This window comes from Dermacentor silvarum, chromosome 2 (genome assembly GCF_013339745.2).
Source record: "Dermacentor silvarum isolate Dsil-2018 chromosome 2, BIME_Dsil_1.4, whole genome shotgun sequence".
In the NCBI taxonomy this organism is placed as follows: domain Eukaryota; kingdom Metazoa; phylum Arthropoda; class Arachnida; order Ixodida; family Ixodidae; genus Dermacentor; species Dermacentor silvarum.
Genome location: NC_051155.1, coordinates 184857369 through 184883777, shown reverse-complemented (window position 1 = coordinate 184883777; position 26409 = coordinate 184857369). Strand labels below are relative to the sequence as shown.

The following is a 26409-nucleotide window of genomic DNA, read 5'->3' as shown; positions in this document are numbered from 1 at the left end:
CACCATTATTTCTTCATGCTAGAGCCATGCCTCAACCAGTTTCTGTCATGGTCTGACAGCTGGGCCAACACCTAACATACGATCCACACAATTTTACTTGTGACGTTAAGTGGGAAGGCTGAGAATTTGAAAACCATGCATTTTATGAGAGAACGGTGATTGCACGTTGCCCATACTTTTTGCGTGACAGCAGTGCTAAAATCAAGCAGACAAAGGAAGAAACACTGCATTTTTCTTTATTCCAGAGTTCCTTCTTTACCTGCTGTGCGGAGTACTCGGAACAAGCGAATAACATATAGATTCTGTCAAAAAAAGCATGGTGCCTGCAATATGCCATTATTTGCAAGGTTGCTTGAGTAGGATCTCTTTAACTGAACGGACCCCATTAGTAATAGTCAAAGCACTCATTATGAAAGAGAATGGCTCCTGGCATCGTAACAGCCTCACATTTACGTGGGCACCTTGAGGCTATGGTGAAGAACAAAGAATGCTGAGAAGGGTCAGGAAAACTGCAATAAGGGGTAGAAGAGAGTAGAGGATAAGCAAGGATAAGACTCCATTGCTATTTTTTTCACAGGCTTCAAATTGTTTTGTTGAACCTATCACAATTTGTCGACTGACTATACAAGGATGGTGAGCCATATTTCTGTCGCAGAACATGCAGAATTTTGTAGCAAACAAGAAAGAACTATTTATATACCACAGGTTAGTGCCCCTGCTCCAAATGCTTTTCAGAAGTGGGAGAAAGATAAAAGAAAACTCTTAGGGCTTCGTTGCATCTTGCTGCAAGAGGGAATTGCAGGCACCTGAATGAGCAACTCCGAAATCCTTTTTTTTTTTTTTTAATTTGCACCATTCACCACGTGCATGCCGGGAAGAAATCAGGAATGCCACCAGGCACAGTTGCACCTCCTTTCCCTAATTTAAAACTCCTTCGCTTTTGCTCGTTAATTCCTCTGCTGCTTTCATTTTTCCATCCCAAAAGCTACTATGCCACAGATCTCACAAATTCCACACATTTCGTTGATTGTCCTGTTGCAGTACTGCCAATTTTTAACAGCTCATGCAAACACATACACGTCCTCCGGTGCTTCCGCGTCTCGTGGCGAGTGTCACACGTCCATATTTTGAGTACATTATTTACAGCAACAGCTGTTAAGAGCTCACTCCCCTAGTTTTTATGTCAACCAGGGTTTGCCACAGGTATTCCAAAGTGCTTTGCAAGAACTTCACGAAGAAATAAAGTCGCAGTGCCTCATGAGGATTCCAATTTCAAGCTCGCAGATTGCCAGTTGATTCTAGCTCAGAACCACTTTGACAATGCTACAGCAAAGAAAAAAAAAAAAAATACTGCGTCCCAGGCCATTTGAGCACTCGCTAAAGTGATTGGCTGATGCCACACCCTGCAGAATGGAAAATAGAAGCCTTGGTGCACTTATTTTAAAGGGACACTAAGGAGAAAAATTATTTGAGCTGTGTTTGTAAATTACCTTTGTACAATACCAAAAAAGCCACTCTTATCGCAAAAAGACACTTGGCAAGCCAGAAAAGATGCAAGAATGAAAGATTGGACGCAATGACGCCTTGAAGTTCCCGTGCCAGCTCAAGGTGATGTAACGGATTTTGACATCATCTGCTCGAGCCTAGTTAAACTTTTATCGGTGAAAATGTAATACGTTGTGTTCTAAAAAGCCAAGACTTAACTTTGAAAGTTAGGAACCTTTAGTGAGCCACGACGACCAAAATGCGAAAAAATATTTTGAAACCTGCGACAAACTGACTCATCGGCCCTGGCGTTTTGGCACGAAATTTGAAATGTCGAACTTTGACCTTCATTTTCTCTTCTAATAACCAACCTATTACTGCAAAATCAACGAAAATATAATTCTTGAATACTTTACCAATCTGAGCCGATTTAGTGTTTCTCTTAAGTGTCCTTTTATGTACATCTAACAGAAGTTCTTGGTGTAGCAGCAGCACAAATGAGACTTGGACAGAGGGCATTATTCAAAGCACTTTAATTTTTTTTTGTTTTTTGTTGAAGAACTGCAGCAGCTAATTAAAACTAATAAATATGTAAAACAGCAGTACAAACAGATAACCCTATATGTTGATAGTAATCGGAGAGCCAAGTATACCAGCATAGCCAATTGTTTTTGTCTCATCCCTAACAAAAATATGCACTTTATTGACCCAGGCATAGAAAGTTGCCCAAATACAGCAGTAGAAATGCCATATAAATTATTCGCTTTTGCATCCTATATACAGGCATTACAAGAGCTACCATGTCAAAGACACATCAGTAGGAAAAAAAAAGTATCTAGGCTTTCCAAATGTAAAAAAAAAAAAAAAAAAAAAAGTGGGGAAGGGGATTTCAATGCTTCAACGAGTCTGCACATTAAACCAAAAACAGAGTAAAACTCACTAAAAGTGCATTCCCGTTAGTCTCTTACACTGAAGCGAAATTGCCGACTTGACTAAAGCTCGCAGAAAGCTCAACAAGGAATTCCATCTGTCAAAACTTGGTGGGAAAGGAATGGACACAACCCATGCTGAGTACACTATATGCAGTTGGGTCAGAAGATTCTAAAACGACAGGAGGATAGGAACTGCTCATTAACAGGATGCTTTTTTTTTTTCTTCGGTCCTTATATTACTGAGAAGCTACAACAAGCCTAACCTGCACGCACCTTTCCCAGAAAGGGTGCCGGTCTCAGTTTTTCCGTCACTCATCTAGAAACGTTAGTCCAATCAGTCGCACCACATGTAACTGACTGCTGTGAGCATTCCAAAACATGCTGACATCTCAATTGTCTCAAGCCAACTCGGCACACACACAAACATATATGTATGTATATATATATATACCACACACTTGGGACGCAAGCTGCATGTGACCAGACTTTGCTTTTCTTTACATAACAACAAAGGACAAAGTAAAAAAAAAAAAAAATGTAATAAAGCAATGACTCAGGGGTGCTGGCACCACCAAGATGAGCAAAAAGTACTTCGTGTCAAGAAAAACACGGAAAGGACAGTGACGACTATAGTTTTCCTTAACACATGAGAGACAGAGGCACGACAAAGCTGAGGGAAAAAAAAAATGCAGCGAGACAGGGGAAGGGAGCACAGAGAGGAACGCCACAGAACTTTTTTCATCACAGCGCCTCATACTTCTTCCCAGAGAGAAGGCAACAGAGACCGGCTAACCAGGTCGGTCGTCACTATTCCACCCCACCAGTTCACTTGTGGAAAAAAAAAAAAAAGAAAGAAACGGAAGAAAGCCACATTGTCTATGTACACCTAAGACACTTCATATACGAAGCACACTGGTCCTTCCTTGTCTTGCATCCCTTTTCGTCCCACCGAGCAGTGCTTTCCCGATTAAACTGTTCTATGTACAACTAACACGGAAGCTACGTGGGTGGTGGCTGTTGCAAAGGTTGTTTTTGTTGTTGCTGCTGCTGCGGTAATTGGGGCTGGTGCTGCAGCTGCACAGGTTGTGAAGGCTGTGGTTGTGGCTGCTGATGTGTCAGCTGCTGTGGCTGCTGGACAACAGTAACCAGCTGCGGAATTTGCGGCTGCACTGGTGCTGGCTGCATGGGTACAGGTTGCACTGAGGCAACAGGGGCCTGCTGCTGCTGCTGTGGTGGCACCACAACCGGCTGGGGAGGGATCACAACCGGCTGGGCCACCGCCGCCGCCACTGCTGCTATTGTCTGCTGCGGCTGAGGCAACTGTGGCTGGGACACGGGCACTGCTTGCTGTGCAGATTGAGCCAGCAGGCTCAAGGTCTCTGGCGAAGCACCGGCACGCAGGATACCATTTTCGTACTCCAGCTGCGCTATCCGGTCCAGCAGCTCCGTTATTTTTTCTTTGAGCACGTCCACTTCCTCACGCACAGCAAACATGAGGTGGCTCTTGACTAAGTCCTTCAAGAAAGGGACAATGCAAACAGCACGAGTCTCAGTAGTTACTCATGCATAAAATGGAAATGAAGCTCAAGTGCACAGTTTCAAAGTGTGATGCAATATGCCGTCTCCAGTGTGCAGCTAATAAGTTCTGTGGTACTTTACGGTAAGCAAGAAAAAACATGTGGTCATTCCAGTGAATCTACACCAGTATCATACATAGGTGCCCTCTATCCATGGAACAAGAACTGACTACAGACACGAAGGTATGCAGAGTTGTCAACATTTATGAGCCCAATGAACTTGTGAAGAACAACGCTATGGTCACATTGGTTATTGACATGCGGTCAGAAGCAGCTATGAGTAGTTTTCTGAAGCCACATAATACTATACTACAAAATTTGCTTCTTTTAAACACTTCACTGCTACTCACTTCACTCACTACTCACTGCTCACTACTACTCACTAACTACTCACTGCACTCCATTCGGTTCACTGCTAGGAGTAGCAGTGAACCGAATTTTTACTTAGAGCCCCATCAGTGGAAATAGCAAGCTTCTTCTTTCTGCCTATTAAGTATCTTCTAAGTATCTTCACAACCTGCTGATATATTCAAATCTTGCCAAAATGAATAAAGCGAATAAATTGATGAAGAAATTCTGATGTGGAGAATTCACATACACCAAAATTATAATTATTGACGAGGTTTATATCCCAACGCATCACATCAGAAATACAAAATGAAAATGAAATATGGGATTTTATGTCCCAAAGCTGTAATCAGGCTGCAATGCTATGTAGTGTAGAGATTCTGTAGTAGGGGCACCAAATTAATTTTGACATGGTAGAGTTCTTTAAAATGCATCCGAAGCTTAGTACACAAACATTTTTGCATTGCTTCTCATCGGAGTGTGGCCACCCCAACTGGGGGATCAAACCTGCAACCTTGTGCTCAGCAGCACTATACCGCAGCCAGAAAGTCACTGCAGCAGGTACAACAGAGATAATAAAGCTACGGTAACACTGTAAGCTAAGTAAAAGGAAATGAGGAAAATGAAAATGTGAAATTTCATTAAACAGCAATGGTACAGATATTAAGATTTAGAAAACACTCCCAGTTCCAGAAGGAAGGATGGGCTCATGACACAAACATCATGAGTTGTTCACTTTCTGGAGCCCATACTTGAAGGATATTTATGTATACAATGACTCTTTCATTACCGTGCCTATAGAAATCTATTAACTTGATCAAAAGTTTTTCTCGACGCTGCTAAACATTTCCGTTAGAATTCTTCTACTAGCAATGTCATCCTCCATCTGGAATGATGACTGAACTTTAAATATTTGTCAGAGTTGACCACTTTTGGCAGATTCGCGAGTATGGAAAAATAAAACTTCGACAGGAGGTATCGTTGAAGCTAGTGTCCAGTGCTACTAGCATTTCCTCAATAAGACAACGTAAAAATTCGCTTTGGTCGACTGGACAACATAATTTTTAAATGACAGCCGCAGTAAAGACAAAGAGCTTCTCTCATGTTATTTAATTTTCTGATCCGAAGTCCAGGCTGTTTTAATAATGTCTCAAACAACTCAGACGCTCATGAGTGCTTTTTTTTTATAGTTGTGTTCGACGAATATTAAGTGCAACTTTATTTTAGCCACTGCGGGTTGATCTCACCTATTAACTTTTAGACAGCACTTGTACATATCATTACGAACAATCCTTCCCGTTGTGTGGGCTATTCACTCACACAAGAGCATGCAGTCGATTTCAGAGTGACCTTCGACTAAAGCTTGACTAGCAGTCTAATCTATTACATTTTCAACACTGCTGGTGCAAGTACCCTTATTAATAACTGTACAGGCACTGAACAAAGCACGTGGAGGCTCGAGTGCCAGTTGAACGCGCACTAGACCACCTTACTTGCACGGAAAAGCTGATCGAACAAAATAATCACGTATAAGGAGGCTTCTGCATGCTCCCTGACCTGACAACCAATGCTTCGTGAGCCTAAAGAATGCAGTAAATAACAAACCAGGGGCCTGCTGCAATGAGTAAATACAAATACTCCCTGTACAATAGGAACTTGCCAATTTTCACATTTGCAAAGCTACTGCTTTCCCGCATAGCATGGGCATCACTATGGCTAGTACTGATGCCAACAAATCTTCAGGTTATTTTTATTTATTTTTTTCGTGATCTGACTAACAAAAGTTGGGAACTAGGAGTCAGGTGCACATTTTACATATTTCGTTTTTTTTTTTTCTCTCAGTACTTATACTAAAAATAACAAATAATCACTTTCATTAGTGTTCCTTGGGGTGCTGCTTTCATAAGAATTATGAAAGACTGTCTGAACAATTATTACTGCTATACAACCATTCAAACACCAGTGACCAGTGACCATGTATTGTGGTATATGTTGCGACTACACCTTGAAATAAAACGCTTAAATATAAAAGCACCAAAAATGAACATATTTCTAGCAGTAACGAAAGATTTAAAATTGTGTGCTGTACTTCTTGTGATGCCAATTAATTGATAAGTTTTACATCCTTAAGCCGCACCAGGGCTATGTCTGAGGAGACCAATGAGGATGATTCTGGACTAATTTTGACCACCCGAGGCAATGCCCCCACCCTTTTGCCTTTAAGTGTGCGAAATCAGTAACTGGGTATTGCTCCATTTTGCACTCAATGCAATACAACTGCCATGGCAAGAGCATGCTCAGCAGTGGAATGACACAGTAATCAGAGTCGATTTTTTAAGGATGATGCCATACATGATGTCTAAGATAGCCTAGCATCATCAGCAACTTTTATCATTTGTGGACGCCAGCTTAACTCATGACGATCACCATTCTCAGCATATCTGTACTGAAGCTATAATAATTGCAACACCTGTTTTGTGTAAAGACACTTCGAATGGTGGTTGACAGCAAAATGCTGTGCAACCGTAATATGAAGCGTCTTTTTTTTTTTCATGTGAAAAGCATTGCACGCCACAAAAGTGCTAAGAAATTACGATGCAAAGCAACATGTTTATAAAGTTCAAGGCATTCTACAGCGTGGGGATAATTACAAGCATTGCTTCTGAACTTGCTGTTCTCCCTCAAACCCAAGTGCAATGCAGTGAAGACAACTCTAAATAGAAAATCTTTGAAAGAAACAAAAGGGTATAAAATAAGTGGCACACAGATTGGCAATAGTTCTCCTGACACTTCTCTCCAGGCATTTCAGCTTACCATGGCCTGCTCAATTTTGTTGTCGATTGCCACCGTGCTCCCAGCCGACGTGCTGCGGGAAAAGACAAATGCATCAGCACAAAACTGCTTCTTTACCAAAGTGCAAAAAGTTTTTAAAATAAGTGAGAGCTAACATGCAAGCATGTGTCAACTTTCCCTGTGATTACGTTCCCATAAGCCGTATGAGCCATGCCCCCTGCTGAAATCCTTACTAATTGAGTGTCCCAATATAGCTAAGAAACGCCATACTTAAAATAGAACGAGCATCTTTCTGGTAAAGGTCCCACAAAATGAGACTGCATGACTGATGCTAAGAAATGCGGCGCAAAAGCAGTTCGGTATGACAAATTTTATCTGCACAAACATTGCGAAGCTTTACCTAAAGATACGACGGCGACTCACGCGTGACATACTAATTCGATTATCTTCAAACGTTGCAGAGCTCGAAACAAGGGTGGAGGTCTTGCTGAAATACTGAATTCAATGCACACATCACTGCTACAGATGAGGGCGTGGACAAACAGTGCGCGCTCCGTGAGTGGCACGCAGCTTGAATAAGAACAGCATGGGACAGTTGTAAAACGCCGCACGACACGGCCACATGTAATCGCAATAAGCTGAACGCCTAATTCGCCCTATTGACAACTCCCCAGCAGGCTTCGGGAGTACCGTAAGGCTGCGATCCTGGCCATTGCAGACGAACGAGGCGCAACTTCGAAACGAAACCGCTGCGCGGGTGTGCGGATACGAAAGAGTCGCTATCCACAGCTGCTCAGCCGCGGGCTGAGTGCAAAAACCGCACGCCCCGCAGCGAGAGGGGAAGGCGAGGAGGAGGAACCCGCGCGCGATAAGCAAGGTAAGAAACCTCGCCGGGCAGCAGCGCTTACCCAATGAATTGGCGAATGATGCTGTACACCGGATCAGCGGCCAGATACCCCGCTGCGAACGGGGCCGCCGCCGCCGAGACCACTTCGCCGTAGCTCATTCGAGGTTCGAGCGCCGTGTTCCTCCGAATGCAAGACCTGACCCACGTTAAACACGTTGGTGGCACGCGCAACCCCCAATCGACGACAAGCTATCAAAAGTTCGGGGTCACCGCTGTGTCAACCAGCAGACCGCCGTCCCAGCGGGTACGGGTATAAACGAAGAGAGCCGTCAGTAGTGCCACACGAGCGCCAGCAGGGACCATTGCCGCAGCGAACGGACTTGATGCACTGCTGCTTGCTGCCACCGGCGCTCCGGTTCGATCCGGTTCCCGGCCGGGGCGGAGGAGCCGCCGCCGAGAAGGAGAGACGAGCAGCTGCCGCCTGCCTCCTCCACCGCTACAGCAGTGGCGCGAAGGGCGAGAAAGAATCCAGGAGGGGAGGCGCACCCGCCCTCCCCCATCGGTAACCGTAAACAAACTGCTCGCTGCACGTGGAACGACAAAACAGCAGCGCACGAAGACAGCAGCACAAGACTTCACTCGACAAACATATGCAGCCCACTGTCACGTTTCACTGCGCACTTTTTCTTTTCTTTTTTATTTTTTATTTTTTTTTAACGCCGAGCACTCCTGACCGTCGCAGGAAGGCCTGACGCAAGGGAGACACGACCATCTACTGAAAAGTCAACGTGAAGGTGACCCAGCTACGGAGCATAAACTATGAATGCCACTACGGAGTGGTCTTAATTGGATGACAACAGGCTTTTGTGCGAGTGTTAGGTGAAGGTCAGCGCAGACTACGGCTTGAAAATCGCACTGACGGACCAACTTCGCTTGATGCATGTGAATGCCCCGAGGCACACTGACTGGTTCCGCCTTGTCGTTTGATACATCTGGCCAGGAAGCGACTACACAGTGCACATCTCAGCGAGATGATTGACTAAAGCCTACACACAAGGTTGTGAATATGACTACATCGTGCAATAACAATGGCCAAAAGAAAGTGAAAAACTTCTGTTTCATATTAAGGAGACAAAAGTATGAAAAGTATGATTAAAAGTCGAACTATAAGCAATGCAGACCTCAGTAACTAAAGGATGTGGCACTTGACGAAGTCTATTGAAAAATAACACTGACATTGAAAAACTAAGTTCCTTGGTCTATCATGCTTGCTCTTGTGCTTATTGGCTAATCTAGGGCAAAGACAAATTTAGTAAAACCTAGCAATTAATATTGCTTTAAGCAAGTTAAATGTGCTTTAAGCACATTTTGAGCACGGCTGGGCTTTTGTTAGCACCTTTTATGTAGGCAGACATTTCTAGAAAGAAAACTAAAAAATTCTTTTAAGCTAAAACAACATTTTGTTTCAGATTTAAGGTTCAAGTTCTGGAAAGAAAACATTAAAGCTTGCAATCATTTGACACAAGGAGTAGCAGCGTCAGCCCAGAAAGCAATGTCGCACATTCGCAAACATTATGGTCAATAAGGCAGCAAAATTAAATCAGTAAATAAACTTGAAGGTCACCTTGCCAACAATTTGTTTTCCTAGGCCTGGATTCTGTCTGAAAAGTGCTACAATTTGTGGAGTGCATCAGCTAATGCTTTATGCACACCAAAATACCAATTTCCTGCAACGACCCTGAAAAGCTTTCGTGTCTTGGAATTACACTGGAAAGTAAACATGCAGAGCTGAAGAGAGATGCTCATGTCCTTTTCAACTATTGTTCACCTTATTTTACGCTGTAATTAAACGCCATAAATTGGTTTCACCAATTTTTTTCTCTTTTCTACTGCTCGAGGAAGCATCAAAGAAACTTGTTACATTTCTTTATTAAGAGGTGATACTTATAAAACACCATCTCATGACGACCCAGAGCAGAGCTGATGGTGCTGTGTAATGCGTACCAATGCATTTTAAACTACCTTTCTTCTTTCAGGGGTTTTACGTGCCAAAACCAGTTCTTATTATGAGGCACGCCGTAATGGAGGGCTCCGGATTAATTGTGACCACCTGGGGTTCTTTAATGTGCACTACAACGCAAACACATGGGCGTTTTTGCATTTCACCTACACCGAAATGCGGCCGCCACAGCCGGGATTCGATCCCGCGACCTCATGCTCTGCCTTTGCATAAAATGCTGATAGCACCAATCAAATTGCAGAATGAGTTACTGCAAAACCATGGGTACCTCCTGCACAAGGTCTCACATCAAATTAGTCTGCCCGTGGGGATTAGAAAGGTAAGCACGGGAAATCAGCACTACAGAGCCAGAATCTAATCCGCAGCACCCAAATCTCAGACTGGAAATTAACTGAGTAAACTGCGAGCATGCGACAACCACAAGTGCTTGAACCAATACAGACATTACGCTGGTATCATCTGTTGGATTATAGTCACCTCTCCACTAGCCTGAAGTAACCAGATGAGGACAGCGGAGCTGCTTGATGTGGAACATGAAGCCAAAGTGAAAGGCACGATATGTGCGACGCCAACGTCATTAATATAAAAACTGAGGACAAACAAGGGTGAAAATGCTATCTAAAGGTGGAGATGACGTACATGAGTGCATGATCTATCAAGGAATCTATCATGTGGTAAGGTGGCCACAAGAAAGGAAAAGTTGTTGTTCAGTTTAATGACACATAAGCAGCAAAGGCTATCATGCGCCAAACACAAGGTACAATTTTTCCAAAAAGTTGGGTCACCTCAACGAGTCCTTGTCTGGGCAAGGGCCGCTCGGGTCCCAACAATTTAAACAAAGACAAACAAAGACCTCGGCCTTCTTCTCGGAGATGAGAAGGTGGGCGAGGTGTAGCACAATATGTAGCGAAGCACAGTGGGAATTCAGAGTTTTTCGAGAACACCTGCTTCCTTTAAAAAGCTAAAAACATACGACATATCCAGAAACGCATGTTCGTCTAAAAACAAAGCTGGGTGAAAAGGAATATGTTCCTTGTAAAATGGAGTAAAATATTTTTTTCTCAGTGTTTCAAGTTTTCTGCATGAAAATAAGACATGATTTACTGTTAGTTCATCTCCATATGTTTCACATTGGGGCTTGTCTTGCTTTGTTAGCATGAAGTTATGTGTGAGGTGTGTATGTCCTATGCAAAGGCGGCATAGAATCCCTTCTTAGAAACTTTCCTGGTGTGTGCAAGATTTCTATTTGCCTAACACAGGGTTTACCAAGTGTAGTTTGTTATTTACTTTATTGTTCCAAGCAGACTGCCATTTTCCCCTTAGTTTACAATGTATGAACTTCATGCAGTCTTTAGGAGGTATATTTATTTTCTTGAAATGTTTGCACCGAGCTTGTGCCGCGCATGCATCCTGCTCTCTCATTGCCGCTAATTCTGACGTGGCTCGGAACCCAGCATAATTTAATGTTCAGTCCTTGTGTGTTGGCTTTCAATACATTGTGTATAATGTCTCCCAATAGTGGTGTGACTGCATTTCTGGAGTGAAGAGCTTTGAGTAAATCTAGGGAGTCTGTGTACCTAATACTATTTGTGAAGTTCTCCTTTACTATTTTTCCTACAGCTATTGAAATGGCGTAACATTCAGTAGTGAAGATAGACGTACACTGCAGAAGTCTTACTGTTTCTTCGCAGTTCCCTTGGACTGCTGCACTTCCAACATGGCCAATCGTTTTCGAACCATCATTATAAAAGCTCGTGAAACTGCTGTATTTTTCCTCTAGTGCAAGGAATTCCTGAATAATGTGTTGGGGTGGAGTCTGTGCTTTACGGAATTGTGTTAGAGTGAGATCGCAAGCTGTGGGAAAATTGAACCACGGGGGTAGTGAATCATGTCTGTGGGCAATGCCAGGTAATGTGTCCACTAGGCCAACATTCTGACACATCTCTTCAAATCGCAAGAGCAGTGGTCTAGTAGTTTGTTATTGATTATTAGTCGGGAAGGACATTTTGTTACAAGTGGATAGCAAATGTGCTTTGGTAGAGATCGTACCTTCAGAATATATGCACAGGTCAGAGCGGCTCTTCTGCTTTCGAGCAAGGGTTGATTCTACATAAAGGCTGGCTATAGGAGATGTCCTGTATGTGCCGCATGAAAGACGCAAGCCTGAGTTATGTACTGGATCTAATTTCTTTAAGTATGATGGTCTTGCTGAACCATACACTATACAGCCATAAGAAAGGAAAAGATATTGGTGAGGAGGTTAATGGGTGAAAAGCATAAAAATGTGTACTGCAATGCAGTCAACAAATACTGTTAGTTTGCAAACTGTTTCTAAGCTTTGGTCGTTACACTATGTACAAGTTCTGTCGCATACACTTGTACATTTCACAATTTTTGCACCCCTAGCTGTCAATCAACATTCTTTTTTTATGTGCAGTAGACCCTTCATTAAATAGGCCGCCATTTCACTATGATTTCCACCCACATTTCTAAAACGAGAATTTATGAATATAAAAATTTTCACAGTGCCCTTCAGAAATCATTCTATTGCATCTGTTATATCATTATGATGCATTTTCTTGTAGCAGGGTTGTATTACAGTAACAACCCCTTTATACTTTGCCATTATGCATTTATAAGAAAAATTGCATAATGCTGATCTACATTACATTGTATAGGGCACTGACAGTTCAATCGCAAACTGACAAGAGGCCAGCATGTAGCCAAGAAAGAATTTGTTTGTCGACAAATGTACTAGCATTTGTGGAATACAGGGTTACTAAAGAGGTGTAAGGCAACAACACTGATAGTGACATCTGATGACACAGAGCTTACTCAGAGAGCACACAAAGCCAATACTGCCGCAACTCACATATTCTAGTCAACAGGTGGTGTAAAGTGTTGGTAGCGACATAATTGTTAAGGCGCAGTACATTTATGATTTTCCTTCGCCGATAATACTAACACACACATCCATTTTTCGGACACATTGCTGTTGGATACATCTTCACATGGTGTTGCTACCAGCTTTGCTACTGCCATCCATGGCTCCTGTAACCCGGCAATCCATAAATGGTATAAATTTTGCAAACAAGCTAGAACTCTCTAACAACAATACTTAAGCTAACTTTGTAAGAATATTAATTATTGTTACTAAACCAAATAAACAATGTGTCTTAACATGTATCAACATGAGTGTGCTTAGAGTAGGATGATGCTTAGTAAGTCTGTTCTAGTTTGCTCACAATTAAAAAAAAAAAAAAGTTTAGCATGAAAATTTTCACTAGTTCCAAACGAACAAATTTCATAGAGTGGTTGCTGATATCTCAAGGAAATACACATAACTATTAAAATATATGGTATAAAAATTCTGCTTAGTATGTACCCACTGAAGTGAAAAAAAATTAACCCTCTGCTGTCATCGAAATGACCTTACCATAAGTATTTGTGCAATGGGCCCACAAGTTATGTTTTTGCTCACCACATGTTTCCCTCTATTACTTTTGCTATGTTAACCCATTCCATGAATTAGTTGTCCTCGAAATTTTAGGAATGGTTATTTCAGATTACACTATATCCATATTGACTATGACTGCCTTTAGTAGTTCATAAGAATACAGCTTGCCCTATTAGTTTCATGCCGTGATCTAGGATGGCAGCCCCATACAGCATTGGCACAGTAATAGAGAACGTTTTTGGCAGGATAAGACTGGTTACCATTTTCACGTGCCAGTATGCATGTGGCAAATTAATCCTACACACAGATCCCAAGGTGGTAAAACAAAAGCTGTGGCCACGTTACACAGCAATTCTACAGATAACAATACGCACTTTTGCCTTAAAGTTAAAAAGTGCAATATTCTAGAAAGCAATGTAGTAACAGCACTGTTTACTGACAAAGCATAGCTTCTGTACATAAATAAATATATGCGCATAATGCCATAGGAGTGATAATTCTTTAGCAAATTTCATTTGTGTTGCTTTGTGGTGTTTTCAATTCATAGAAGTTTCAAAATGCAAATGAAACGAATTTTTTTTTTAAATAGAAGAAAGCCATTCTCTGCTAAACGGAAGTGATAAAAGCAAACAAAGTTTCAGATGTCAGCGCGTGAAGCCTCTGCAAAAGATATAAATCAATTTGCCAAGCATTCAATCTTTTCTGTTTTGTTCTGTCGTGTGCACTGTTCATGTTGATTAAAAGTAATCAGCCTACCTTCGAACCCCCTGGCATGTGCTTGAGAAACACGACCCCCACTTATGGATGATGTACAAGAGCCTAATGTGTATAAAAATATGTATGTCTAGGATAACTTCACAAGGGCTGACATGCAGACTTGTTTATATGGCATTTTAACGAGCAACAAGTCTGAGCGTCAACCCTTGTCAAGTTCATGTCTAGGATAAGGCCAGACTACTCTCTCTCCACAGCACCCCCCCCCCCCCTCAAAATGCCATGTCTCATTACAAAACCTTTATGCGTTACAATTCCCTATCACTTTATGCTTGTGAACCATACCAAATTCAGTCACAACATAGTGTGAAGCATTCACATGATAGGGTTGTCTACAAACGCTGGTGTTTTCTCATTCATTTTTTCCATGTTCTCTCTGACCAGCTTGGCAAAAAAAAAATTGCCTGGCTATCAAAAATACTGCAGCCTTTGGGGAAGGCAAAACAATGGTTCCCTAATTATAAGAAGCAAATTATAATTAAGACCAATAGAATGCACGAACTTAAACAAGTGTGAAATATCCCACACACTGTAACCACTTGAACAGATTCAGTGCTTTCAAACACCTTGGAGACCGGATCACTGTTTTCTTTGGCTCATCAAGGAATTATTTGAAATTTCTTTTATCTCATTAGCTTGGAAGGGCCAATTTTTCTAAGTGACTAATCTGAAAATACACTGACAGTTCCAGTTTTCTCTCCACAGTAGACACCCTGAAAAATTCCTAGTTGAAACAGCACATAACGTATTGTGCAATGAATTGAAACATTGGTGCTCACTGAAATTACATAAGGCATCTAAATTTGAAAAGCAGAATAAACACACTTTCAGGCCAAAGTAGTGGTTAGAATGAAAAACAAAATATGTTATGTTTGGATAAAAACAGAACAAAAAGGTTTCTCAAGTACGCAACAATGCCCAAGTGCACTAGGGGGACACTCAGTGCCCTGGATGTCCCCCGGACTACCCCCCCCCCCCCCCCCCTGTCCTCAATTCTTTCCTTTCTTCAATATATCACAATAGCCGGCCTATTTGCATTTGTTCTAGCGTTTGCCTCTTTGCAGACGGCTGCATCATTCACCATTCGATAGCTGACTCTATTAAAGGCCTAGGCATCACTATTTGTCACTATTTAAATTGGTATTCACAAGTATTAAATGTTACTGATAGTGCTAACTGCACCTTTAGATTTCTTAGGCATCAATTAATCTCATGCCCTCCGTCATTCAAGCTACTAGCCTACTCAACCCTTGTAAGACCGAAATTAGAATATGCATGCACAGTATGGGACTCATACCAATCTAGTCTGATGAACATCCTTGAATCTATGCAAAATTGTGCCGTCAATTTTACCTCCTCACAATACTCCCGACTAACAAGTGTCACGGATTTAAAAGCCAAACCTCGTCAACCTTGTCTTAAAACATGTAAAATATCTAGACTGCTTCTCTTTGAGAATTTTGATCATGCTCTGCCAGCTAACAGCAGTGTCATCAGGCCAACCTATTGGACGTCCGACCGCATCTCTCACCAGAAAGTATACCCGTGACATGCTCGCACAATGGCACATCTTCCTTCCTTTTTCACACGAACAGCCAAGGACTGGAACAATCTTCCTACACACATCATCCCCCCAGCACAGCAATTCCGCACACTTCAAGACCGACACTGAATCACTATTGTAAAAGCCTCATATTACCCACTCCTCATGTAAAACCCCATTCTATGGAGTCTTTGAGGCATTGTGAATAAATAACTAATTAACGCAGTTAGCTCCGTGCTGCTTGCTCTTCTGCAAAGTTGCATGAACGTAATGTTATTCAGCAAACTCCTCTCCATTCCAGCAACATTCATTTGTGGTGAAATCACCCATGCCTACTTTCACCTATGCCTTAAGATTCAAACGCGAAGTTGCTACCAATATCATGCATGCGCGCTAAACACCTTGGTAAGTCTAGTACCCGTGGATACTTACAGGAGCAAATCATGCACCTTTGCCTTGTGGCCACCTTTGCCAAAGGGCAACCGGGAGGGAACCCTCGCCACTCGGCCAGGAAACCTTGAGGAGCACACACAGACGCTCAGGTCGAAACGAAGGACTGTCACAGCAGCTCTTAAAAACTGCCCACACAAGAGCCGACAAATGGTGAAGCACGATGACACGAGAAAAAAAAAGAAAGGTTAGCTCGGCACGACAAGGCCTGCCCCTCATTGACATACCACCTCGCCAAGCTTGAGAGCCAGATGCAACCAATCGATCCCCAGGCAATGGAGTGGGGGACAGTTTGGTAGAGAATGAGGGAGTGAGGGGGGAACCTCCCTTGCACTGCACAACCCGCAACAGAGGAAGCCAGAAAGCCAAGCAAAAGCAGCACCAGAGCAGAGGTTGGACAAGAGCTGCTGAAAAGTGCAACCTCCAGGCAAGACAACAAGTCACTGTGCCCACTCTGCCGAAAACTACAGCCCAAGCAAGACAACGCCAAGCAGGCAGTAAATGAGTCCAGCCACAATTCCTCCATCCAAACAGTCATATCTGGACGACAAATGCAAGAAACAAGAAAACAGGCCCTGAGCAGTCTGGTCAACTAACAATGCTAATTAAATCTCTTGCAGCCATCAAACACTCACTTAGTTTTGTATGCCAAGTTAAAAATATTATATAAAAAATGACATGGTGCTAAAGGAAACAGGTTCCCACACATTATCTGATCAGCTAGAGAGAGCTTCAATGCCGCAAGTCGAACAGTTCCAATGTTAAAAGTCAAATGTGTGCTGTAGTAGCTAGAAATGCTGAGGAACAGTTTTTCCATACACAATACAACTGCCTATTTCACAGATGAGCCCATTTCATATTAAAAAGCTGGGTTTGAGGAGTACAAAGCTAAAGTTGAAGTGAAGGATTACAAGACATAAAAAATATGCATTTTTAATGGGTATGCAATTTCAATAGGAATGAAAGGTCGAACGAAAGCGTTTGCCACATCCTTGAAATATGTCTTGTTCTGCAGTGTTGTAAATGTAAATACATATGACTAAAGCATGCGTTTGAAATTGATTAAGATGGAGTGCATTGCTCAAGTGAAGTGGCATCCCCCTGTTGTCACTAGTGATAGATGGTCTATGACGTTTTCTGTGATGCCCACACATGGCAATAAGTGCAGATCTTGTTGGCAAAGATGTAGCCAGAATCAGTCACCGAAGACTACAGACTGCACACTCTAGTGTTAGATTGTAAGCTGTTCGTCACTGGAAATACTCCAAGTGTGGAGATTACACAGTGCTATCACCTATCATGGCCACACAAAGTGGTATTTCCTACTAGAGCTACTGCTTGCACTAAAGATTGACCACGAAGGTCGAAGTTTACTTCCCAACATGAAGGTTGAGCTGCAGAAAAGAATAAATTTTATGCAGCTTGCGATGGAATGGTGCTAAATTAATTTAGAGATATAGCCGACTTAAATACATCTACAGAAACTGAAGTATCATTAAAGTACCACTAAACTGGCACAAAAAAAAAAAGGGGGGGGGGGGGGGTTGCAGGTGCAGGCACATGCATTAGGGTAATGAACTTTTCCGGTCACCAACTTTGCACCAAATATTTTGTAGTCTGTTAAACATTACTGCAGGCACCTAGCTTAAATGCATGAAGTCGGGATGAAATGATGAACTTAAAATGAGTCCTCATCACTTTAGAATGAAGGTTTTTTCAGATGAAGTCAATAATGTGAGTCCCACGACATGCAAAATGTTTACTTTAATTGCAGCCAAAACTACTGAAGCTCACCTGCCTGATGTGTTCCCAAACTCATCAAGTACGCTCTAGTGGAAACAAACTAAAGAATACAAGAAAGCTGGCACGAGGAGTCTAAAGTCAATATGCAGTTTCCCATCCTAAACCAGACTGTTGCTTAACATGAAAAAGGAAGAAAGTTGAATAAGCCACCTAAGCCAAACATCATTAATGTTCCTTTGCATTCCGCTACGCAAAAAATAAAAAGGAATATGACAAAAAAGAAAAAAGGGTAGGTAATTTACAGCCTCTCATAACGAACACATATGACCATTTCTTGATGTAGTAAGACAATCCAAACATCTTGCAGTGTACAAAGTTTAACTATTTAATGAGGATTCAACATTACACAAACAGCACAGATGACCGTACGAAACAGAATGCAACACAGCTTGCTGTGTCATCCATCTCACTTTGTTCTGTTGCCTATGATGTTTGTATAACACCACGTCATATAGTTTGCACTAAGGCTTTAAGCTCTTTAGCCCTTTATGCATAACTTCAGATGTTAGGACAAACAGATGAATCACAGAAAATGTAAAGTACCATGCAGCATTCTTCCAAGCCCCCATGGCTAACCTAATGAGGTCTCTTGAGGCAACAAGGTGTACTAAAGAACTATCAGATGGCTATATTCAGTGCAACAGAGCATCAAAAGAGCATGCAGCACAGCATGCAAACCACAGAACCCATTGGCACCCTGTGTAAGGAACCCACAACGCCACCAGAGCTTAAATCACTGGTTGCAGAACCGCCACCAAAGTTCTCCGCCTCCGGATGGTGGACCAACCCCCAACCAAATAAGGCAATTCATGGCAGGACTATCAGTCTCTAAACTATTCTTAATTAGTGTAGTGGCTCTGCTAGAGGTCTTGCTTTGAAATATTGCCAGACAATGCAAAGGACCCATATGCATGCCCCCAACTCTGCATACTGGTTTGTACATCAGCTTTGTTGGGCATGGCTCCGTGCCAATCCTCGGACTGCTTCAGCTAATTGCTCAGAAAAAAAAAAAAAAATCTGTTACCCAAACCATTCTGCGATGGCACAGCAAGTTCCCTTTTGCTAGATTCTTAAGGAAAGGAGTAGTTATTACGATGAATGCAGAAGCCAATGTGGTGGTATGATCAAGGAAAACCCTTTATGAGATATTACAACCCTGGCGATAACAAAATTGCTTTTTTTTTCTAATATCCTTCCCTTTGTTCATGCTGGCTAAAAGGTCCATGATTAAATGGATCTTTGTTTTGTTTGAATTAGCTTTGAGAAGCTTTTGACACAAAAATGTTTTCTTCCCATCGCCATCATAAGTACAAACGTAGAAGGTACCCCCATTGAACCTTTACAATTTTTTTATATTTCTTGTGTATGCAGTAAAAGTTGTCTGTTATGCTTCACACTACAGTTAACGAGAAGCAGTGTGGTACACAGCCCACTGAATAAACATGTAAAATGAACATTGTTACCAGTAGGCCAACCGAGAGCACAAATGGCCACTATAAGCAGGATATCTGAATGTCATGAGTAAGCACAGAAACCTGTTGCAAAGCAGAACTCAATGCTGTCACATGCAAATATTTAGTGACTGCCACATTACAGCAAATGGCACCCCAAAATGACAGCTATGATATCTCGTAAATGAGGAGTACCAGCCAAGTGCAAAGCTTATGCAAATCTTTGTAAAGCTGCCTTTATGCTTTTGGTTAGCATATTTGTATCCATGTGAGAAGCAAGCACAAACAAATCATGCACAGTATACCAAGAAGCTTTGCAGCTATTCAACACATTAACTTCCTGCAATAAGACAAGCAAGACTTAAATTTTTATTATCTGCACTGGGAAAAAAAAAATGCTGCCTCTGGGAGTCAACATACCTAGGTGTACTACATAACAATCACCAGCATTACAGTATGCTATCCTTTAAAAACGCTTTTTCTACTGCCAGCTATTGTCCTTAGTATGCTGATGCTGGCACATTGCTAAAATCCATTCCCATTCTGAAAAGCTGTCTAGTGGGCTTATTTTGTTTACTCATTTCCTCTAGTGGTGGAAAATTTATAAGAAACCAATGTTAAGCCGAGATTAAGCTGCCATATCTCAATGCTGCTCTACTGCGGATGCTTCTCATAAGTAATCTAACAAGCAACACACACTGCCTCACATTTGAACTCCAAATGCAGACACCTAAGTGGCTTAACACACACATATGAATAGAAATGTCCAAATCCCTCAACTTTAGCCTCATTTCGATCCTTAATTTTTACTGCTCACATAATTGCAAACTTAATAATAGTGCACATCCCCCTGCTGTAGAAATTACCTCCACTCCCTCCCAACCCCTACACCAATTAGCATACTTTGGCCCCACGGTGGAGCTAATTCTGAATTTGAAACAATGGAAACCCCTAGCACTGTCATGACAAAATATTCCAAGCAGCCTTTGAAATTTCTTCAGGTCACCTGTTTGAATACATGCACTCTATTAAAAGAAAAGAAAGAAAAAGAAAGTGCAGTCACGCTAACACTGAGGACGGTTGTTTTCGAAACTCTAAACAATATGGAAATCGCCACCATGATGCACAACAGCACAAAATAATACAAGAGCACAAAAAAATGCAAGGACAGCTGATTATCACTGCGGTGTCTAGATCTACGCTTGATGAACTGATGTGGCGGCAAGGAATGATAGTATGGCTGGTATGTCTTGGTTGGGTGAACACGGCTCGGCGTACGTCCCTTCAGTAACTAGAGCCGCAGCAAGCCGTGCAGTTACCGAAACCGCGAGCACCCATGCGTTATCAGATGACCTCGCACACGTTAGCGCTACGCATCGCAGATGCGACGGCTGAAGATGGGATGAGTCACGCCGACGTGACCGGCGGCGCCTCGCGAGATTGTTGGGGGCAACAAACGTGTACACGAACCTCTCGGAGTCTTCCTCCGTGGCTGACTTGTTGGTGGCGTTCTCGGGAATGGGCTCGACGGCCTGGGCTGCAGCAGCGTCGGCTGCAACAGGCGGCGGCTGCTGTTGATGCTGCGGTTGTTGTTCAGGCACCGGTGCCACCACCGCCGCCGGCTGCGGCGGGCCAGCCGTTACGGGAGGCTGCTCGGCCACCGCTGCCGCCTGCGGCTGCTGTTGCTCGGCGATCGGCTGGAGCACACTTAAGGGAGAGGCCCCTTGACCGCCCGCAGACACTGGCAGAATGATGCCGTACAGAGGCCCGCTCTGTTGGCTGTTGGCCGGGTACGTCTGGCCGACGGGAATTTCGTACACGTGGGCCACTGCCTCGTTGGACACGGCCGGCGGCAGGTCCGCGGCGGCGGTGCCGCTGTCGCGCTCTTCGCCGGCCTTGGCATCGGCCTGCATCGCAGGCGGGTCGACAAAGTCCATGCATAGCCAGCGTCCTCGGCCGAACGGCTCAGAGCTGACGATCTTAACCACTTTGAAGCGCCGCTGCCAGTGGTCGGGATTGATGGGGCCCTCCGTCGTGCTGGGCGCCGCGGGCGTGCCGGTCACTATGGCTAACGTGCCCGCAGCGCCGGTAACCACCGCCGGAGACACAGTCACCGCGGCCAGGCCGCCCGACGGCACAGGATCGCTGGGCGCAGCACTGACCGCCGCCGTCACCGGCTCGGCAGCGGCCTCCGTGGGGGCGGGCGGCGCCGGCGCTATCGCCGGCGTGTTGTCTTCCGTTGGTGACAACTGCTCCGTGTCGGTCGTCTTGGAACAATCCAGGATGTCGGAGCTCAGGTCCTCTGTGTGGCTTTCGTCCAAGTCGTCGGCACTCTCGTCACCGCCGTCGTTGCTTAACCGGGACCCTTGCACGGTGACGCTGGTGATTTGAAACGACGTCGGCTTCTTTTTCGGACCCACGGCATCCACAGATTGCACCAACGTCCTCGGTTCGCCGGGGCTGCTGCCATACATTGTAGTTGGTGTTATTAAATCTACTTCGGCGTTATACAATCTTCCAGTACTGTTCCCAATGCCATCGCCACAGATTTTGTCGGCCATGATTACCTCCCGACAGAGGGAGTGTTTCTGTCTTTTTTTTTCACCACCGAGTGGATAGTTTACCAATCCTACCTCGGACCAAATACTCTAAACTTTACAGCCATTATAATTATTGACATTCACAAGAAACAAAGTGAAGTCGCCGTGCAAGGCGCTAAAAATTCGTGACAGCAACTAACACTCTGACTGTCCCGTCGTGTTACTTCGCCTAGCCCACTTCTTAACAAAAATGGCGACCATGTGTTGCAATGCATTCTGGGAATTTATATTTTATGTTGCCAGCATTAACAAAAAACTGGCGAAATAATGCGCGAGACGTCAAGTATACCAAAGTATAATTTTCAATCACTTCGTCAGTGCAAAAAAAACACATTTTTCATGCTTAACTTGAAGCTATTACGAGCTATTCTTTATACTAGTAGGCGTCTTATGCTAATAATTGTTTAAAACTTGTTTATAACGTTCAATAAAAAGTTTATTTAGAAAGCTAGTTAATAATCAATAATTACGTAAATATATGTTAAAATAAATACGTACACGTCATTTCTGTGAGCAATACACTTATTTTTGAAAGAGAACTTTTTTGTGGCGCCACCAGTATTTGCCACAGCGCCGCCATCTTTAAAAGGACTAGTCGGCACAAACGACGCCAGGTCAAGGCCAGGCTGCCGTGCGCGTGGAGTCAAGTTCAGCCGTTCACAAGCCCGTTGCCGAGTGCTGATACTAACTCACGTTTTCTAAGCAGCAGCTGCAGAAACGAAAACGCTAGAAAGGTTGATATTAGGCATTTTCCTGTGCATTCAAGTCATTCGTTAGGGAGCCTTAATTCATACACACGCCCCTTCATTGGTGCAAAGTATAGTGTAAATTAGACGTACGTTACACTCGTGACTCGTCCAATACAACGTCCTGCTTCATTCAACTGCGGCTGAGCAACACATTCTTTTTTTTTTTTTTCTCCCCAGCTTTGATAGTGGGCCAAGTATGACGTTTACTGGACCGCCATGCATGCATCCTTTAAGAGATTTCGGGGACGAATATTAACTAGACACGACTTAACTATACTCGCCTTATAATTCGTAATTTCAACATCTGCCCTAAAGAAAATATTCAAAATGGTAATTAGAGATTCTTTTTAATTAGCTACCTGGACATTGTGATTTCTCACGCAGTTTATTTCTACCTGCCTTCCCAAGAAGTATACATCTTTACTCGCCTAACAAATATACTTGCCTATAATTCATAATTTCTACATGTGCCCTAAAAAAAACACTCAAAATGGTAATTAGATATTATTTTTAATTAGCCACTTGGACATTGTCATTTCTCACGCAGTTTATTTCCACACGCCTTCTCCAGAAATATCTCACCCTACAACCATACTCGCCTTATAATTCGTAATTTCAACATGAGCCCCGGAGAAATTATTCATAATGGTAATTAGAGATTTTTTATAATTAGCTGCCTGTACATTGTGATTTCTCGCGCAGTTTATTTCCACCCGCCTCCTTCAGAAATATATACACCTGACAAAGCGGGATAACGCTGTAGTAACGGCAGGCGATTTTTTTTTTTTTCCTTCACTCAGGGTGATAGCGGGCCTCGCTCGAGACACTGTTTCACTAATAAACGTTTCTTTCTCTCTCTCTTGCACTCGTATGATATTTTGCGCGCTTAAGGCACTTGTGCGCGCACCTAATGACGACGTGAAGCAATATTAATCAGGTAGGTATTGATAATGTTGCTGGTCTAAAATGGTCAACATGATAATGTTGCTGGTCTAATAACATGGTCTTTTTTGTGTGTGTGTGGACATGAATCCTCATGCTTCTTCGGTGAGCACCGACTCTCATTTCTCACGGGAATGCAGATCTTCCTGGGTTTCGTGGGGTTAGGTTAAAAGTGCCAATAGCTCGGTACATATTGGTGCCCGCCGTGGTACCAAGATGAAAAGCACGAGTGAAACATAAAAGGCGTGATAAACATGAGAAGGACTTGAGGCTGCCGGTTGGCGTAGATGCGTTAAATTTTCAGATACGATATTTCCTGGTCTAATAACTGGATGGACGATGAAATGATGTATGAAGGACCACGTTGGATAATGGCAAATGCCTCGATAATTTCACGCGTGCGCAGGTCAGTATGCTTTTGGATGACGGTGACATGACTAAATTTGTGGGGGATGCATTCACACGACCTGCAATGCTGAGCAAGATTGCTGCTATATTTTTGTTTTATCGTGTTGGGTGTTCCCGCGGAGGCGATCACTGAGGCAGCGATCATTGAGGCAGCTATCCCGTTTGTCCTACGTAGGAGCGCCTGCAGCTCAAGGATGTATGTTATATAAACAGCTCCTATGATGCAGCTGCAGTTGAAGAGCGCCTGATGCTTCTTGTCACAACTTTCTTTCTTTCTTTCTTTTTTTTTTTTGGGGGGGGGGGGGAGGGGTCCAGCTCCTCCTCGGTCTATGAGGCGAAGTATTGTAAAGAAAATGAACAATAATGATGCAAAAGTTAACCAGTAAAGGAAATATAAAAACACACTCCCATGTTAGAAATGTCGTTCACCTTGCCCCATCCTCAACCGTGTGTGGGTTTTCTATTCCCCCTTTCCCTTCCCCCAGTGTAGGGTAGCCAACCAGACGCATTTCTGGTTTATATCTGCCTTCTCTCTTTCTTCCCGCCTCCCAACCGTGTGTGGGAAAATTTTCCGGGTGGATAGTTTCGACAACACCCGGAAACAGTTCAGTGGGGGGGGGGGGGGGGGGGGGGACAAGCGCGCCCGACCCACGTGTGCTCATCCACTTCCTCCCTCAGCTGCATCATTCAACCTCCAAACTTGCTCCCATTTCAGCAAGGGCCTCACATATGGTCCAGTGCAATGCACCTAACCTCAGTCTTTACTCAGTAATTGTACCACAGCTTCCAGGTGGCTCCTGAGTGCCCTCGTAGAATCCTCACTAGTACATTGCATTTTCTTTTCTTTTAACTTCGTTCTGTCGTCATCAACACCATTCAACGTACTTCTTTCTTTCCTTCCTCTCTTTTTGTAAAAATGTTTACTTTGGCTTCCGCACATATGAAGAAAATTTTCTTCATTAACTATACACCATGTATAATGATGCATGAATACGCTAGTTCTCGTTAATTTGCCGAAGCTATAAGCAGGATTCGGCTCAGTCATCCCAAGCTTGTGAGGGACGACACTACCTGTCCGCGATAACACAGCGACGGTGGCCCCACCTCCAGTGAACACCACAAATCTGCTCGTTCTCATGCCGCCTCTCAGAGATAGGGTGCGGCTTTCTGGCATAACGCCTCGTCGTGCTGTGAAGCCAGCTTTACAAACCTTCTTTCATGTATAATTTTGTAAAGTGTCAAAATCACACGAGCAGTGTGTTTTCCCAAAACCGAGTAAAGAGGTAAATGAAGAACTCCAAGAAAAGTGCGCGGGATAAAAAGCCACAAAGCCAGACGACGCAGGTAACAGATTTGCAGTGTATCGCTGTAGCGGGGTGGGCCAACGTTATGATTTATGCGCTTCCTTTGGCGTGCTATAGTTTTGCCTGGTAGATGAGTGATTTCAGAGGAGCTGGTCTTTCCAGTTGCCGCTACCATGAACAACGCGGACAACGTCACATTCCAAACCACTTTGTGGTGCTCGCATTCCCAAGGACAAGGCTTCCTCGACAAGGATAGGTCCAGCTCTCCCTCTAGATGAAGAATAAAATAAACGTATATCCTTCAGTTACCGAACGGCGCACCCTGCGGCTGTCCACCCTATAAAGAAGTTAGAATAACGGATAAAATACACAGAAGAAAGAGTCAGATGACGAGATGAAGGAGAAGGAACCCAGAGCAGCAGCGAAAACACTGACTTTGGCGATATCAGTATTCATCACCCAACAAGCTGGCAACCACTACAGAGGTCATGCTATCCCAGACGAAGCAACAATTAAACAGCGGGAAAACGCAGACACACCCTTTTTGTTTGTGAGCCGGCTGCTTCTTTCCAAAATTAGCTACATGTTCCTCCCCACGACGCGAGAAAACCGCGATGCTATAACGTACACACGTCGCGCAGGTATCCTGTATAGGACGTGCCTGGGTTGCCAGAATGTCATCACTGAGATCCATTTCTACTGCGTCTCGGTTCTAGCCTGCTTATATATTTTACTCAATCCGGGTGCACCGTTCAGCTTGGCTTTCAGGTCACGCCGCACGACCGGCGGCAACGGACGCGAGACGTGCCGATTCGCAAGGCGTTGCCATGGTGATGCACCAAACAGGAAGTGGAGCGAGTAGTCACGGTAGTGGACTGTAGCCTGTCCCGCCTCTGCTCAGAGCATTCCTGCGCCACTCTCCATTC

At 43.6% G+C, this 26409-nt stretch overlaps 1 protein-coding gene across 2 annotated transcripts; it reads right to left on the bottom strand.

Moving 5' to 3' along the window:
* Positions 1 to 2001: 2001 nt before the first annotated feature.
* On the bottom strand, positions 2002 to 23603 carry LOC119442283 (protein bunched, class 2/F/G isoform-like). Of its 2 annotated transcripts, XM_037707100.2 has the most exons (4): positions 20951 to 23603; positions 16209 to 16292; positions 7157 to 7208; positions 2002 to 3932 (listed from the first exon to the last, which is right to left on the bottom strand). In XM_037707100.2, exons 1-4 carry the CDS (start codon positions 22039 to 22041, stop codon positions 3417 to 3419), a joined length of 1743 nt encoding a protein of 580 aa, XP_037563028.1. In that variant the 5' UTR covers positions 22042 to 23603; the 3' UTR covers positions 2002 to 3416. The 2 variants fall into 2 exon arrangements, with proteins under 2 accessions (XP_037563028.1, XP_037563029.1); XM_037707101.2 differs by lacking the exon at positions 16209 to 16292 and having other exon boundaries at positions 20951 to 23602.
* Between the last annotated feature and the right edge of the window lie 2806 nt (positions 23604 to 26409).